Below are 16,491 nucleotides of genomic sequence, written 5' to 3'. Positions count from 1 at the left end.
GCTTTACACTGATGCGGGCAGACACTGTTCTAAAGCTAGAGGCAGCTATGTTCTAGAATATTCTAGGTTTCTAGAAGCCAGAGAGAAGCTGGGTGCATGTGTGTGCATATGCAGTGTGTGTTTAATAACTGGGCATAAAAGAAGAGAAGAATCGACTTTACCTCCCTGCTTCATTATAAACACTTCTGCCTTCCTGGTAACCACAGCTCCTTCTAGAAACTTTACCCAGTGCTGTTCATGAGATTCAGTCTGAGTGTATACATTGAAGTGTCACATCTCCCTCTCTTGGCCAAATAATGAGTGTTGGTCAAACAGAGCGGTCAGAGCCCCTCTCTCAGTGGCTTGAATCACAGTATGGCACAAGGGCTATGGCTTTTGGAGGGCACTCAATGCCACTGTGCCCTGAATAGAGAATTTGGGAATTATTATTATTTTTCCGGTATTACTACCCAAATAACACTGGTTCATGCCTAGTTGTAGACCCAGGTCTTCAGAAACACTCAGCTTTGGTGACTTACACTCAGTATTATTTCAAATTCTGCTTCCGATTAGTCAGGTTCAGTTTATATTCCTTGCAGTGGAAGCAATCTAATAAACATATATTTGTGGGTAGTAATCTTATCAAAAAAGGGAATTAAAGTAGACAATTATTAAGGATGCTTCTTAACCTTCTGTTAAGATATACTCACATGAGTGTATGCTTATAAACACAGGCATAAATTATACAGAGTAAAAATCATATTGCAGATAACTATGTTTATATACACTTTAATGGGTTCATCTTGACTGACATCTCCCTCTCTGTTTTAATAATATATCCCATCAAACCTACTTTACTTAAGGGAAGTGACTGTTTCTTCGCCTTTCTGTATTTCAACCCAGTGGGAGTGGGCTGGGCATGTGTATCAGAGTATCAGAGCAGCCGTCTATTGATACAAAGCAAACGCATGGAGCCTGCTCCTCAGTGTTCAGTTGGGTTCACAGAACTGACCTTAATCTCGGCTCTGAGTTCGGCCAGCTGCATCTCTGCCATTTGACTGGCTAGATCGGTCAGTCTCTTCAGCTCCTCCGCTTTCTTCTGACGGGCAGTTAGGATGTCCACTGACAAATGAGAAGGTACAACGTGTTAGGGACCGAGATGTAATCACAGTAAACAGGTGGGGTTCCTGGAGCCGATTTGCAGGACCATGAGTTGGTTAAGAATGGCTGGCTCTTCATGTTTGGTACCAACAATGACCCCTAATTTAACTCAGTTCCCTGGGGCACTGTAGAGGTACACCGCTTTCCTTCCTTCTTTACCCTGGCATCTGAGATTACTTCCTTAATCTGGCAATGACAAGTCCACGAAGCAACAGCCACCACCCTCCTGTATGTGCTATGCCATTAAATTCTAACGGCATCACATTTCACCAAACACAGCCTTGGTGGTAGGTCAGTGGTAGAGCATTTATGTAGTACATAAAAGGTCCTGTGTTTGATTCCCCAGACTGGAATATTTTAAAACACAGTCTCTTGGGGTAACTAGCTGTGATGTTGTAATGTGACATAGAGGATTTACTCTATCCACTTTTTATGAGCTGAAAAATGCTTTTGCATTTGATGCTCTGCAGATATATTTCTGTTCTTTTTTTTTTTTTTGCAAACAGAGAGAAGTTCCAGACCAGAGTGTCTTGTGCCTTTGCTCGAAGTATTCCAAGTAGAAAAATTTCAAGGGCATGCCAGGCCACTTTGAACTGGATTTGCGTGCATTCTTCAGCATCTGCACCTTAGAGAGGACAGTGGGGAATTCCGTGCTACCTTACTTCCTCATCTCTGTCAGAAGAACTCAAGTTTCAGACAGACACAGAAGCCCAGGTTAGCCTGTGTGTGTTTCCCAAGAGCACAGAGCACAAAAGCAAGCAAGATGGAACTCCCTCTGCACAGGGTAGAGGCACTCTAATTCATCATGCATTTCCTTTGTCCCTCTTGGCGAAACCTGTTGAGCCCTAAGGAAAGATAGCCCATGTAGGATAACGCAGATGTTGAATTGTTTTCCATCCTGGCCACGCAAGGATAAACTGCTCTCATAGACCACATTCACAGCACACGGAGCCAAACAATGCATCTTTGTGATTTCGATATTTTTGAAATACCATTTCATTGGGTAGGTCAGCTGGCTTCGAAGTTCCTCCTGCCTCAGCCTCCCTGTGCTGGGATTTCAAACCCCTGCCATCACACAGAGCCAAGCAATGCGATTTCGGATACTAAGAGGTCTTAATAGCTACAACGTCAAACAAGTCACTTCAAACACCAAAGCAAGGCGAAGGAACAAAAACAACAACAAAATAGAGAGATGCACACAAGCAGGCAAGGGTTAAGGTTTGCTGCACAGTGAGGGATGCACACAAGCAACCATTCTTCAGACAGACAGGTGTTTTCTGTTTATGTCAATATCAATGTTGAGATGCCAATAAAATAACCTGCAGGATAAGGCCTGATCATCTGCCCAATTACACTAATCATCCTTTGGTTACTCACCTGGCTCCCCTGCTTAGCAGATGGCTGGGCAGACTGATCTATACCTACTGGTCCTTTAGAATTCAGAAATCTACCGGAAAAAAAACAAAAAACAAAAAACAAAAAACAACCCCATGTCTGGATACTGTGACTGAGGAATCCTCCCCGGAATGCTGAAAGGCTCATACCGAATGGTGTCTCAGGACAGCTGGTTGCCAGAGATCACAGAATAGCAGCCTGCGATTATTTCTGACCAGAGAACACATGTTTGGTTCACCTGCACGTTACTTTTACAAATTGACTATCCACATTTAGAAAGTAAGAAATTCCATTTGAAAGAGATTTCTAAGGGGCTCTTAAAACATTGGAATCTGAGCTAGGGACACGGCTCACTTGACGGCCTTTTTGCTCGTCATGCGTATGGTCCAAGTTCATTTCTCACTACGTGATGAAGGATGGTGGCAGATGCCTGGAACCCCCGCCTGGGAGGGAGAGGCAGAAGAACCGGAAGTTCAAAGTCATCCCTAGCTACACAGTGAGTTGGGATCAGCCTGGGACATATGAAGCCCTGTTTTAAAAACAGCATTTCTAGCCATATTTGCTCAGCATCCCAAATGACACGGTGCCCAGTGAGCCACCATCTCTACATGCTCTTCTGATAACATGTTACCCAACTATATACATCTTCAGTCACTCATGGGGCTAGAGTAAGACTGAACTGTAGAATTCTTTGTGGTCACAGTACCTGTGCATAGAGCACAGCAGGGGCACGGGAGCTGAATGAAGGGTTCATTGATTGGATGGGCCCATTAATTGAAAGGATAGCAAAATAAGAACTGAAGTTCCTGTCCCACTCAGGACTGTCTAGGTTGAGGGTCCGGAAGCTGGCTCTGTGGACGAAGTGTGAAGCAAATTCAGATCTCCAGCTTGTAAAAAGCTGGGCAGAGCTGTGCTTGTCAGTATCCTCAAAAAAAAAAAAAAAAAAAAAAAAAAGGCTGGGGAATGGTAGGGGAGGATATTCTATATTGAGCTCCATACTCCACGTACACACACATGCAAATGTGTGTGTGTATGCTCACACATGCTCCACACACGTAAACTAGCACCCCACCCAGTACTCACAAAAAAGTTTTAGGACCTATAGCTTTTTTTATTAGTTACATATTTGTCATTATAATCAAACATGTGGCTGGGAATGAGGTCTGCAACACGAGAAAATGATTATTGAGTCAAAATAGGAAATGCTATGCTTTCTTCTTACAAAGTAAGATTAAAAAAAAAAAAACATACAAATTCTAAAGACCCAGACTTGCAAAGCATCGAGCAAAGGGGTCAGCAGACTGTCAGTGACTGCAGGCTATGCAGATCCAGCTCTTCCTACTGGATCATTTGTGAAGCTGGTGACAATTAGGGGGCCATTGTTCTTCCTGATTATGTAGAACTTGGGCATTCACTTGATACAGAAGACTTTGTAAAAATAGATCTAAACGGGCCCTAAAATGGGAATGCAGGTGCAAACTCACCAATAAGTTCTGAGTTTAAACTCATGCAAATCACGAAAATGAGGACTGCATCAGCAAGCTAGGGTGCATTTTTACATATAGTCTCATTAACATTTCAAAGCCTTTCATTATGAAAAAGTCTTAAAAGTTAAGATCTAAAGCCAATATTCTTTAGGGGCGCACATTTCCACCTCCAGTATGTCAATCACAAAACCAGAAAGCATCAACAGAAACAGATCAGTTCTTAAGATCACTGATGCTGGGATTTCAAGTAGAGTAATATGCATGTTTTGAAAGCACCATGCCTTCAGAAATCTGTAGAGGGAGACAGTGCCATGCAGCTTGGGTCCCCTCTGCATGCAAAACTTAACATTATCTATGCAACTTTATAAACAGTATCTGGCATGCTGAAATCCATTTTCTCAATAGGATTTGTAAATCCCTTCAGGTTCTCAGAACACACTAGAAGCTTGGTTCCTATCACTTGACTTGTGGAAGTCTTAAGGCTTCTCCAATAATGCCCGTCAGCAGAGAGTGCGTTTAGAATCTTGGGGCCAGGTGTTAAGAGTGCAAGGGTTTCTTCAAGCACAGAGGCTCACTGAAATCCATATTCCATAACAGCTCTTGAGAATTTGCTATTTTACTTCATAACACGCTCGTGTTAATACGAAGTCATATTTTCTTCCCACATCTCTAGTAAACCTGTCAGGAACATATCTGTGTGGCCTTGAGTTCCCCAGGGAGGCAGACAAAGTCTCAATGTCTAGTGATATAGATGTTTATTTCTTAAAATATCATAATCCTGCACCTCCTGCAGGGTCCCTGTACAACTAAGCAGCAGCAACATTTGCAAACTATACACACAGAGCACTGTTGTATCAGTAACAAGGTGAGATATACTCGTCTAGAATATACCTTTAAAATCATTACATCAGTGTTCACAATTACTGGATATTGCCATTGATAGACAATATACTGATTTTACAATCAGTGATGGCTGGTCTTGGTTGTCAACTTAAAGACATTTAGAATAAACTAAAACCTAATCTGTTGGGTATGCCTGTGAAGAACTGTCTTGATTGGGTCATTTGAAGTAGAAAAGCCCATCTGAAATCTAGGCCACACCTTCTGATGGCAGTTCCCAAAAACAGGTCATTGGAGAAGGAAGTTTTTGGTTTTTTTTCCTGCTTGCCTTTCTTCCAATGGCAAGTTCATTTATTCTGCTGCCAAAGCATTCCTTCACTGGTTTACAACCTACTTCTTCAGGACTCTAATATAAACCATTGAAGACAAGCTAAGATATTCAGCCTTGGGGATTGAACAACTATTGGATTCTTGGCCCGAGTTTGTGGAAATAGCAAGGCTAGTGTATAGACACTAGCACAAAGGGAGGCACTGAGCCCCTAATCTGGACTGAGACTAAACAAAGGCACTTGATATTTTAAAAACAGCTCTGACTTGACTCCAGCCCTAGCACTTCCAGATGTCTCAAAACCTTTTCATCTTTTTGTCCACGAGACAAAAGCCAAAGGGGGGTTTTAACTCAAACTTTGGAGCTATGGAAACACCCTGTGACATACCTGTCCAAAGGATTGGACCCTGTGCCCACAGGATGGTCCATCTAAGAGCTATGACAACTGCTAATGGAAAAAAAAAATCAAACTAGCTAGCTAGCTAGCTAGCTAACTAACTAAGTTAGCTCTTACACTCACAGCACCCCATGCCATTGAGTCCCTTCTCTGAGGAAGACCAGATTCCTGACTGTCTAGTTATGTCTGTGTGACCCTGTACCAGGCTCTACTCCTGGACTACTCCCAAGTACAGTTTGAGAACCCTACCACCACCCATCCTGCTACCCTCTTGCCTAATGACCACCCACAGGTGCTCATCCACGACTGTCGAGAGATGAAAGATGAAACCAGGTACAAAGGAGCTGCAATAGTTAGTTAACCAAAATGATCTAGGCCCAAGCTAGGTACCCCAGCCCAGAAAGCAGAACAGCTTCGTCTGATCCAGGCTTTTAGATGGAGGAAAAGGAAAGTCCATCATTATCTACACAGACAGTGGCTATGCTTTGACTACCACACATGACTGTGGTGTGAGCTACAGGGAAAGAAGGTTTTACATTGCTGGGAAAAAAAATCAAAATCAAAATCAAAACTGGTATGTTAGAACGGCGGGTCAGCGTCACAACATACCACACACTAGGCCCAAACAGTTCCACGTGTAAGAGGGTTAATTGAGAGGGAGAGAGGGGGCAGTAGCGCAGAAAGAGGGGAGGGGGAAGAGAGATGGAAGAATGTTCCCCGTATATATATGGGTCCTGCTGTAGTGGCTGCAGGTAAAGGTGGGAGGTGAGCCCAATGGATTCTGGGAATATGGTGGCTGTTGCTCTGGCAACAGGTCTGTGGACCTGCCCATGCATCACCACAGGCTTTGGATGCTCTGATGCTAACAAAAACCACCACCACCACCACCACCACCCTACCACCACCACCTCTTGGCCCTCTTAGAAGCTATTTGGCTTCCCCTCCAAATTGCTGTCCGCCACTGCTGGGCCACTGATCTGGCTGCCCAACAAATGGCTGCCCTGAGACCAGTGGAGACTAATGATATTCTGATGACATGCCCTGACCTGGTGCTGCCTGAGCCTCCATAGTAAAGAAGAAACGGGCAGCTCAAACCCACAGGTTGACGAAGGACACCAGAGGGAACAATTCTTCCCCCAGAAGCAAGGGGCAGGGCCCTGGTAACTGACCTTCACTGAGCTACTCAGGGGGGGGGAGGGTATCCACAAAATCTTTCTGAATCGCTCAGATCAAGGAATGTTATACTTAGACTGGACAGTCTAGTGTGGGATGTCTTAGTCAGATACCAGCTTTGTGCTCAGGTAAATCCACAATAGAACCCGGGAAGGGGTCCACACAAAAGACCAACACCCTGGAGAACTCTGGGAAAACTTACCTCACCAAGATCAGCCTGCCGGGGAGGATACAAATACTTGCTAGTTTTTATAGACACCTTTTCCAGGTGGATAGACGTGTCCCCTGGACTAACACTGTTCAAATAGTAGCTTAAAAAGCTCCACGAATGGATCCCGTGATTTGCCCTCTCCCTAGCTATGGGTCTGATAACTGCCTGGCTTTAATAGCCCACACCTCTCAATTAATAGCTAAAGTTTTAGACATAGATTGAAAACTTCATGGTGTATACAGACCTCAGAGTTCTGGGCGTCTAGGGGAAAAATTAGTAAGTTTTTTTTTTTAAAAAAAAATCTAACAAAACTCTAAAGTCTAGTGAAGGGTGGAAGGACCTTCCTTTGCTTTGCTTTGAGCCCACTGCACCCATATAGGGAGATTTACCCTCTTTGTTTGAAAGGCCTCCCCAACTGCTTCCTTGGCTCAGAGACCAGCAGTTGTCAGAACTCTCTAACCATTCCTTTCTCAAATCACTGCTGACCCTCCAGTCCTCCATAAAGACTAGTCATTATCTGAGAGACCCAACCAACCTCTGAGTCCATCACCAGTTTGCACTTGCTTGAACCCAAGGATGTTGCCTGGGTCAAGGAAGTAGCCAGACTGGCTAGCTGAAACCAACTTAGAAAGGACCCTCTATAGTTACTGTCATGACTCCTATGGTGGTAAAGGTAGCTGGTGTTATAGCAAGGATCCACCACACCCAAGTCAAGAAAGAAGCCACAGACACTGCTATCAAATGGACTATCTCCTGGATTATGGACCCACTGAAATTAAGGTTTCATTGGGCACTGGTCCCTTCCACTCCTTGTCCCTCTTCCTCTTCCTGAGTCTTACGTTTGGTATGAGTAAAGGGGTCATGGTTCAATCCCAATAGGCCTCAGACCTGGACCTGGGTACCGAAGAAGACAGATACAGGGAAGGTATTAGCTAGAGTCACTGCAGTCCAGCGACCCATATTCATCTTGATCTCTGCTCACTGATGCCCACTCTAAGTGTCTGGTTGTATTGGAGAAAGGAAAGACATGGGAGTTTATGTCTTGAGATAAGAATACAGAGTTTACAGTTCTGTTTCTGCAGCTGGGATCCCTAGTTGTTGGAACAAGGGAGTTTCCACTGCAGAAATTGGGACTGTAAAATAGAGGCTTCCTGAAAATATATGAATGAATATTTAGAAAAAAGTTTCCTCCCAAGAAATGCACAATAGGAAAATGTAATCCAAGGTCCATAAAATTTAAAAAGAATCTGATAATTTTATAAAAAAGATTCTGGCCCTTGTCAAACAGGGAAAACCTGGGAAATCAGACTCAGGTAGGGCTCCTGGGGATAAAGTTAATCATTCCCAAACAGAAATCAGCCAGAATTGCTGGTTATGCTTAGACACCAGGCCCAGGTACTATATAAAGACAGAAAGTAACCAGACCATCACCAGCCCATTGACTGACAAATTCACTGTGATGGGCAACTGCCCCAGTTAAGGTTAGAGGAATTCAAAGAGGCTAAAACGTGTCTAATATCCAAAACTTGAACCTAGACAATTGCCCTTCTACTGATGTAATAGTAGTGATATTACTGGGCCCAAGACTACCTGTTGGGCATGTACTAATGGATTAACTAAATGTTCCTCTTCTGACACGTTATACTTTATACTTTATACACTAAGCAGATTGAAAGTTTCTGCTTCTGAATGAAAACAACAGTTAGAATCCCTTATTGAAATGGTCCTACTATACTGGAAATACTTAGACTGACTTCTCATGAGATAAAGGAAACTAGGCATGGCTTTGTGAGAAGCCTGCTATTTCTATGCTAACCGATCAGGAGTAATCAGAGAAAAAATCTCGTCATGGTTGGGGAAAAACCCTTAAAAAGAGAAAGACATAAATCAGGTAATTGATGCCAAGCGCTAACTACTCTGCCATCAGCATTGACTGGGCCTTTAATTCTCATCTGATAAGATTAGTGGTGGAGCCCTACATTTGAAACCATACTGCCGAGTATGTATCAATTTAGTAAATTTAGTAGTCTTTAGGACCAACTACCTTAGAGCACTATTTGACTCATTCACCAAGACCAGTGCCAGTGGGGAAGGCAACAGGGCTCCAGACCTTAGTAGGCCCCCAGACCTTGGCGCCACTGACCTCATGAAGGAGGCACCATTCAGGCCATAAAACTCAGCATGCAGACAAAATGAAAACAAAAGATCTGGTCCATCAAAGTCATAGTTCTGGGAAAGTCTCTTAAATGTGCTGACCTTATGCTCTGACTTCTGAAGTTCTGCTTCTGGCTAACTGCTCTTGTTAACCAAAGTTTGTCACCTGAGAACATCATGGGTTTTGTGCTTGAAAGCTCATCCTGAGAAACGTTCGGAGCTACACAGGGATCACGAACACCCTGTGTAGTTTTTGGCCAACCTAATAAAGACTTTCTACTAAGCCCGTGTCTGAGCACCACAGGCCTTCTTGCTCTTGTGTGCTGCCATCTAGCCTACAGGAGTGTGTGCAGTCATGGAAGGAACATGCTTTCTGCTGAAGGGACTCTAGCCAGCCTAAGCAGAGCAAACGTGGCTCTGGCAGACCTTGCCCTTCTCCCCAGTCCCCTCTGCCTTGTTAAAAACCATTAGATTAGCCAGGCAGTGGTGGCGCACGCCTTTAATCCCAGCACTTGGGAGGCAGAGGCAGGTGGATTTCTGAGTTCGAGGCCAGCCTGGTCTACAGGGTGAGTTTTAGGATAGCCAGGGCTACACAGAGAAACCCTGTCTCAAAAAACCAAACACCAACAAACAAACAAAACAAAACAAGACAAAACAAAAAACCCCAAACCAAATAACCATTAGATTAAATTCTTAAAGCTAGCCACCAAGGTGGAGTATGTATCAATTATATTTGGGGGAGAGCAGGAGGTCTTCATTACATGGGATGGCCCAGGAGCAGGTGGCTGAGGGGAGTGCACCCTGAGGGTCCCTTATTTGGCCACTTCCTCCTCCTGAGGCTGACTACCAAGGTCCAGCTATCAGAGTATTAGAGTCCAGTAATCAAAAGCCTCCGATGGCTCACCTATTTAACATGCTCTATCAAAATTAAACACCTCATCCTGACACAAGGGTTCCCCTTTTATAAACTGTCATTCTCCTATGGGCCACTCTGTCTCCCCTCTATCCAGAGGAAGTCCTTTGCTCACTTCTGGGACAAACACTCTTCCCCTTCTTCCCCCCTCTTCTTCCTTACTCTCTACCTGTCTTTGTCTCTTATTCCCTGCCCTCTGTCCTTCTTGGGCAAATACATGTCTTTTGCGCTGAGGACTTGGTCTTGGGGAACTGAGCTAACGCCAATCAGTTCGTATGTCACATAAAGGAAATGAGGATGGGAAAAGTTCTTGAGGCCACAGATGAGCAAGTTCCAGGTGGTGACTGTAGGGATGGTTCTCTGCTTGACTGGGACTTAGTTTGCTGGTTCCTCCTGTCTGTGAAGAGGTGTGGTTGACCGTCACAACTCCTGGGAGACTCACCACAACCCTCATGGCTCCATTTTCTGCCTGTTTTATGATGCCCGGGACTGACAGACGTATTTGGTAAATGAGAGCTTTTTTGCTCTGCACACATAATGTGATGTCATACAATGTTGCTACGTCCTTGGCTCATATTGTCTCATGTTGTCAAGCTGAGCCATAATATTCTTATTCTGATAAAGAACCCGACATAGCAAGTTCCAAGCCGGCGACTCCTACACAGTAAGACCCCAGCTCAAAATGAACAAGAGTGAGAGGTCGCACAACCAGTAAGTGGGTAGAGGCTAGAGTCTGTCACCTCCAATGCAGATTTTGGCTTGCCCAGGTGATGGACAGTTCTGAAGGCAGGACCAGTTAGTGACGTTAGATGGAACCTGCCTGTCAGTCCAGCAGTTTCAGCGGTAGGAGGAAGTACTCGGTACATGTTTACTCATGGAGGGAATTAAAATGAGGATCCTTTGGAGATGCTCCAGATTCCATGGATGTTGGAACCTAGCGCTAACATCTCAAAAAACAAAAAGGCGGACACGAAACCTGAGGTCTTCCGTGAACCTCAGGAGATGAGGTAGTGCGTTTGTGCAACTATTGTCCAGGAAACCATTTGTGGTCTATGTTGTATTGGGGGCTGGGCTGGTGCTGTGTACACAAATACTAAACTCTGCACCCCAAGATCTGGTTGCCTTCCAGAGGGGTGAATTCTTACTTATGCTTATGTCAGCCTTTGTTTTGTAAATCTTGTTCCCCAATTGAAAGTTAATTGGTGAACAGAAGGCTAGAGCCTGTGATCAGGCAGCACGGAGAGAAAGGTGGGACTTGAGGATTGAGTGAGGGCTTTCAGGAAAGACCAGGAGGGAGAAGGAGGAAGATGGGGAGAGCAGGAGGTCTTCATTAGATGGGATGGCCCAGGAGCAGGTGGCTGAGATGAATGCACCCTGAGGGTACCGATGGGGCAAAGACAGCCCAGCAAGTAACAAGGGACATATAATTCAGATATAAGTGAGAACAGACCAAACTACACTTACAGTTTGTTAAAAACTACCAGGCTTTCTGTGTCTTTTATATGAAATAGAGAGAATATATAATTCATTTACAGTATTTCTTGTTGGCACTTTTATCATTAAAAGATGGACAACGCTACACTGAAGACACAAGAAATTTAAGATGTGCATAATTTACTTTTACTGACAAAATCATGGAACTTGTAAGATTAATTTCTCAATCAGAGGCACCGTACAGCCACCTAAGGATTTCAATGTGACCCTCCCCACCCCATCACATTAGTTTCACCTAACAAAACTAGTTATATTTGGATGTAAAATGTTGCTTAAGTTATTTTAAAACCTTTTCCCTGTGTGTATTATGTGCGTGTGCACAATGTATGTGTGCGTACCTGTGTGTGGAGGTCAGTGTTCAGTGTCTTTCTTCCTCTGTTTCTTTCCACCTTATATTTTTGAGACAGGGTCCCTCCCGGGACCCGGAGCTCAGGGATTCAGCTGGGCCGGCTGGCCAGTGAGGTGTGGGGTTACTATCATCTCTCATCTTGGCCTCTGCAGAGCTGGGGTTACAGCTGTGCATTCCATGCAGGGCATTTTACATGTGAGCTCAGTCTCAGGACTCACACTTGCTCTTTACCCATGGAACCATCTACCTAGCCCCTAGAAAACTTTCCTTGGTTTAAAGTTAACATTTTAATTACGTTTATGTACTTATCTGTTGTATGCATGTATCATGTGTAAGCATGTACACGACACAGCATGTCCATGGAGGTCAGAAGATGACCTGCAGGTGGTTCTCTCCTTCTATGGGGATCAAACTAAGATCATAGACATGGTGACAAAAGCCTTTCTCATCTTGCTCTAACTCCCCTCACATCTGAAACATTTTTTTTTTTTTTTTTTTGAGACAGGGTTTCTCTGTATAGCCCTGCCTTCCTGAAACTCACTCTAGACCAGGCTGGCCTCGAACTCAGAAATCTGCCTGCCTCTGCGTCCCAAGCGCTGGGATTAAAGGAGTGTGCCACCACTGCCCAGCTCATCTGAAGCTTTTTAATTAAAAATGTTGGTAGCTATTGTTTGAAAATGAAAACTGAATTATGGCCAAAGTACATAGGAGAAAAAGAAGAATTTGGCTTAATCTTTCAATTTTGTACAAATAAATGCCTTGGTAGTCAAATGAAAAAGGATTTAGTTGAAAGGTTGTTGGGTTCAGGCCACCATTTAGCTGGTTCATAAGACAAAAACCTGGGTAAAGATCAAGAGCTTAGAATTTGTAGGAAACCACTCTAAAAAAAAAACCCTAGATAAGAAATGTCTGGTTCCAGGAACATACCAGACTGAATTCAAAAGTCAGAGAGGGTCGGTCATGCACTGTGTCTCATCTGAGGGTTCTTGTCTCTGCTGAAAGTTCCAACCACTGAAACTCATCCTGTGGAAGACTGCCTCCGTGTAGACTGCCATCTTACCCAGACTCGACTCCATGGTATACAGACCGCCACAGTGTAGGTTGCCATCTCATACTGATTATCATGTGCCGCATTACCACTGTGCAGACTGCCATCTTACCCAGACTCCATGGTATACAGACCGCCACAGTGTAGGTTGCCATCTCATACTGATAATCATGTTCCGCATTACCACTGTGCAGACTGTCACTGTGCACACAGTGACACTGTACAGATCTTTGTCTTATACAGAGTACCAGGGTACACAGATCATATGCACAGAAGCATCATACACAGATGGCATTGTATACAGACTACATCATACAGGGACAGCATCCTGCACGCGTCAGCCCCACACGGTTTACCATTTGCTCTACTTATTCACTTATCACAGTGGGGAGGTTAGTCATGAACATAAACAAACAAAAAAAACACCCAGAATATTAATATTTTGTGTTAAATGTAGGAAGTTTTGTAGTGATCATGATACCATGAATGTGTTATTTATTTATTTACTTAATTTTGATTTTAATGGAGATAGGGTTTCTTGCTATGTAGAACAGGCTGGCTTCCTCAAATTCAAAGAAGTCCACCCAGCTCTGCCTCCCAATTGCTGGGATTAAGGTGTGAGTTGCCACACCCAATTGCGTTCATCATTCAAATAATGAATTTGCTTTATCAGGCAATCTATAAATTCAAGTTAAAACACCAACTAACTTTGTAGCCTGAAGTTGGCAGGTGTTGGTATATTTGACAGAGTTTGTAACAGAACTGGAGTATTTTAAGAACACTTCATTTAGTACAACTCTATATTTGAATTATTAATCCTATACAAGTTAATTAAAAGCTTGGGAGATATTTTGCGTGTAGAGTTTATTCGTGCATTGTTAAGTTCCTAAGATGCTTGAAAAGAAACAGCTTTTACACACACACACACATGCACGCATAGCCATGGCAGCTATTTAGGCAGCTTTAAGTACTGACTTTTAAGTGGCACAAATGTTGTTACTGTTTTGCTTTTCATTTTGTGGAAGTGTCTCATTTACTCTAGGTTGGCTTCAAATTCACTATTCTGATCTTTTTTGCTTCCCTTCCTGACTGCTGAGATTATAGGCATGTATCATCATGTCTGGTTTAGGTCATGCTGGGAATCAAACCCAGGGCTTCAGGCATGCTAGGCAAGCACTCTCAAACTGAGCTACATCCCCAAGTCAAACTGGAGCAATTTAAAGGGAATTCCTCTGGACAAATCTGAGTTTTGTGAGCTTAAATGAGAATGGGTAAAATAGCTGTGAATGCCACAGGGAAATTGTGAATTATACAGTCTTTAAAATGACAATTTTTAAATTTAATATCTGTTTCTCTCAAATTAATACCAGGACTGAAGTGTACACTCAATCAGTGGCGTGCTCACTTTACAATATTTTTTTAAATTTAATTTAATTTGTTGTTTACTTATTCACTTTACATCCCTCCTGCTACCCCCTCCCGGTTACCCCCATTCCACAATCCTTCCCCCAACCACCATCCCTTTCTCCTCTGAGTAAGTGGGGACCCTTGTGTGTCCTCCCTACCTGAGCACTTCAAGTCTCTGCAAGGCTAGGCCTATCCTCTCCCAGTGACGCCAGACAAGGCAGCCCAGCTAGAAGAACATAGCCCACAGACAGGCAAGAGCTTTTGGGATAGCTCTCACTCCAGTTATTTGGACCCCACAGGAAGACCAAGCTGCACATCACATCTGCTACATATGTGGGGGTCGGAAGCCTAGGTCCAGCATGTGTATCTCAGAGCCCCAAGGGAAGACCAACAGAGTCAGCTAACCACTATACAATCTTGAGAACCCAAGCTTAATCTCTAGCCATACATGAACAAGCACTGGGGGAGCAGAGGCAGTGGATTTCTACAGAGCTTATTGGCTGTCTAGCCAAATTGATGAACTCCACATGAGGCCTTCTTTTTCAAAAACTAAGATCAAGTGTGATAGAAGACATCTGAGGTTGGCATCTGGCCTTTACACACATAAGCACACATGGGTGCACATGCACCTACATGAAACCCCATGAACAGTTCACACACCCATCCAAACACACACTACACACTTATACACAGATTTACTATTAAACTCATTGTCCCTTTAAATATAATTAACTTCAAGTTCTGTGTGCACATGGAAGTCCCTTACATTTAAAGACACCTCTTCCTCAGTGAGCATTCTGTGCATGAGGACTGGGCTGCAGCTCTGTCATTGGCCAGATGATGTAACAGAAACACAGAGATGAATGACCTGCCTGGAGTTTCAGAGCCCACCCACCAGTATTTCAGTATGAATTTTAGGGTTCTGCCCCAAACTGATGCCACCCTGAGTTGTGCACTGATTCTGGTTGGTTGGGAGATCCCCTCATCACACAGCCCCATGGCTACTCACTGGCTTCTTCTTTAACTTTATCCATCTCTGCCATCAGTGAAACTTCTTTGTCAATGATGCTAGGGAAAAACAGAAACAGAAGGAACAAGAACTTAAAGTTAAACTTTCAACAAGCGATGGAAATACACACACACACACTTTCAACCAGCAATGGACACATACACACACACACTTTCAACAAGCAATGGAAATACACAAACATTGAGATACCCCCCCCCCCCAGACACACACAAAATGATTTCATTAGCCCCAAATATTTTTGTGCAACAATGCCAGGAGAGTGCCCTTTCTCTAAAACTGAAGCAACATGAGAGGGACGATTCCCAAGGATAACACCATGACATCTGCTGATTAACTCACTGTCCACACATCTGAAAGGAAAAGGCCTTTCTGACTTCCAGACCTGTACGGTGTTGCATTTAAATCAGGATATATTTTTTTCTTTACACATTCCAAAGTTGCAATACAATGATAAGTATTTTATAAGCTGGCACTTAAGCCATCATGGACTATCCCCAGTGTCTGTGTTCTTGTTTCTGAGATTCTAGCTAAGGATGGGAGGTGGGTCCAGTTCCGATGTAGTCGGTCCTAGACTATACTTGGGCAAGTCTGCTCAAGGTTGCGGCCCCTGCCAGCTCTGCAATACAAGCGTTATGTTCCCATACCCTCAGCACAGCAAAGCTATGGTGAACTTCTTCCAATAGAGTTCATTAATTAAAACAATTATTCAAGTTTATTTTTCACATTCCAGCCCCTAATCTCCTAGTTCTACTCTCCAAAAGCAACAACATAGCACAGATAACTTTTATATCCCTTTTCAGATGTGTTTATAAAACCAGACATGAGCTGTACTTTTAATTTTCAGTTGGGAACAAATTACCATCTCTCTATCTATCTATCCATCCATCCATCCATGTATCTATGTATCTCTCATCTATCTATCTATCTATCTATTTATCTATCTATCTAATCTGTCATCTATTTCATTTATCATCTATTTATCATTTTAATCTTACTATCATCTATCTCATTTATCATCTATCATCTACCTATCTATATCATCTACCATAATCATCATCCATGCATGTACATGTGTATTTTTTCTATAATCTATCTATCTGTCTATCTGTCTGTCTATCTATCTAT

General features: G+C 43.4%; 1 protein-coding gene across 6 annotated transcripts in view; it reads right to left on the bottom strand.

Annotated features, from left to right (window-relative positions):
• The window catches only part of Spats2l (spermatogenesis associated serine rich 2 like), a 178,046-nt gene that overhangs the window by 7,901 nt on the left and 153,654 nt on the right, over positions 1 to 16,491 (bottom strand). For all 6 annotated transcript variants that reach the window (XM_031367545.1, XM_031367544.1, XM_031367543.1 and 3 more), the window contains 2 exons: positions 15,346 to 15,404; positions 992 to 1,101 (listed from right to left, as the gene is read on the bottom strand). In XM_031367545.1, coding sequence (XP_031223405.1) covers positions 992 to 1,101; positions 15,346 to 15,404 — 169 coding nt within the window. The remainder of the gene's footprint in view (positions 1 to 991; positions 1,102 to 15,345; positions 15,405 to 16,491) is intronic.

The sequence above is a fragment of the Mastomys coucha genome, unplaced genomic scaffold, assembly GCF_008632895.1.
Source record: "Mastomys coucha isolate ucsf_1 unplaced genomic scaffold, UCSF_Mcou_1 pScaffold14, whole genome shotgun sequence".
Taxonomy (NCBI): Eukaryota; Metazoa; Chordata; class Mammalia; order Rodentia; family Muridae; genus Mastomys; species Mastomys coucha.
The sequence above is the reverse complement of the archived record's forward strand: the minus strand, read 5'-3'. Positions and strand labels throughout refer to the sequence as shown.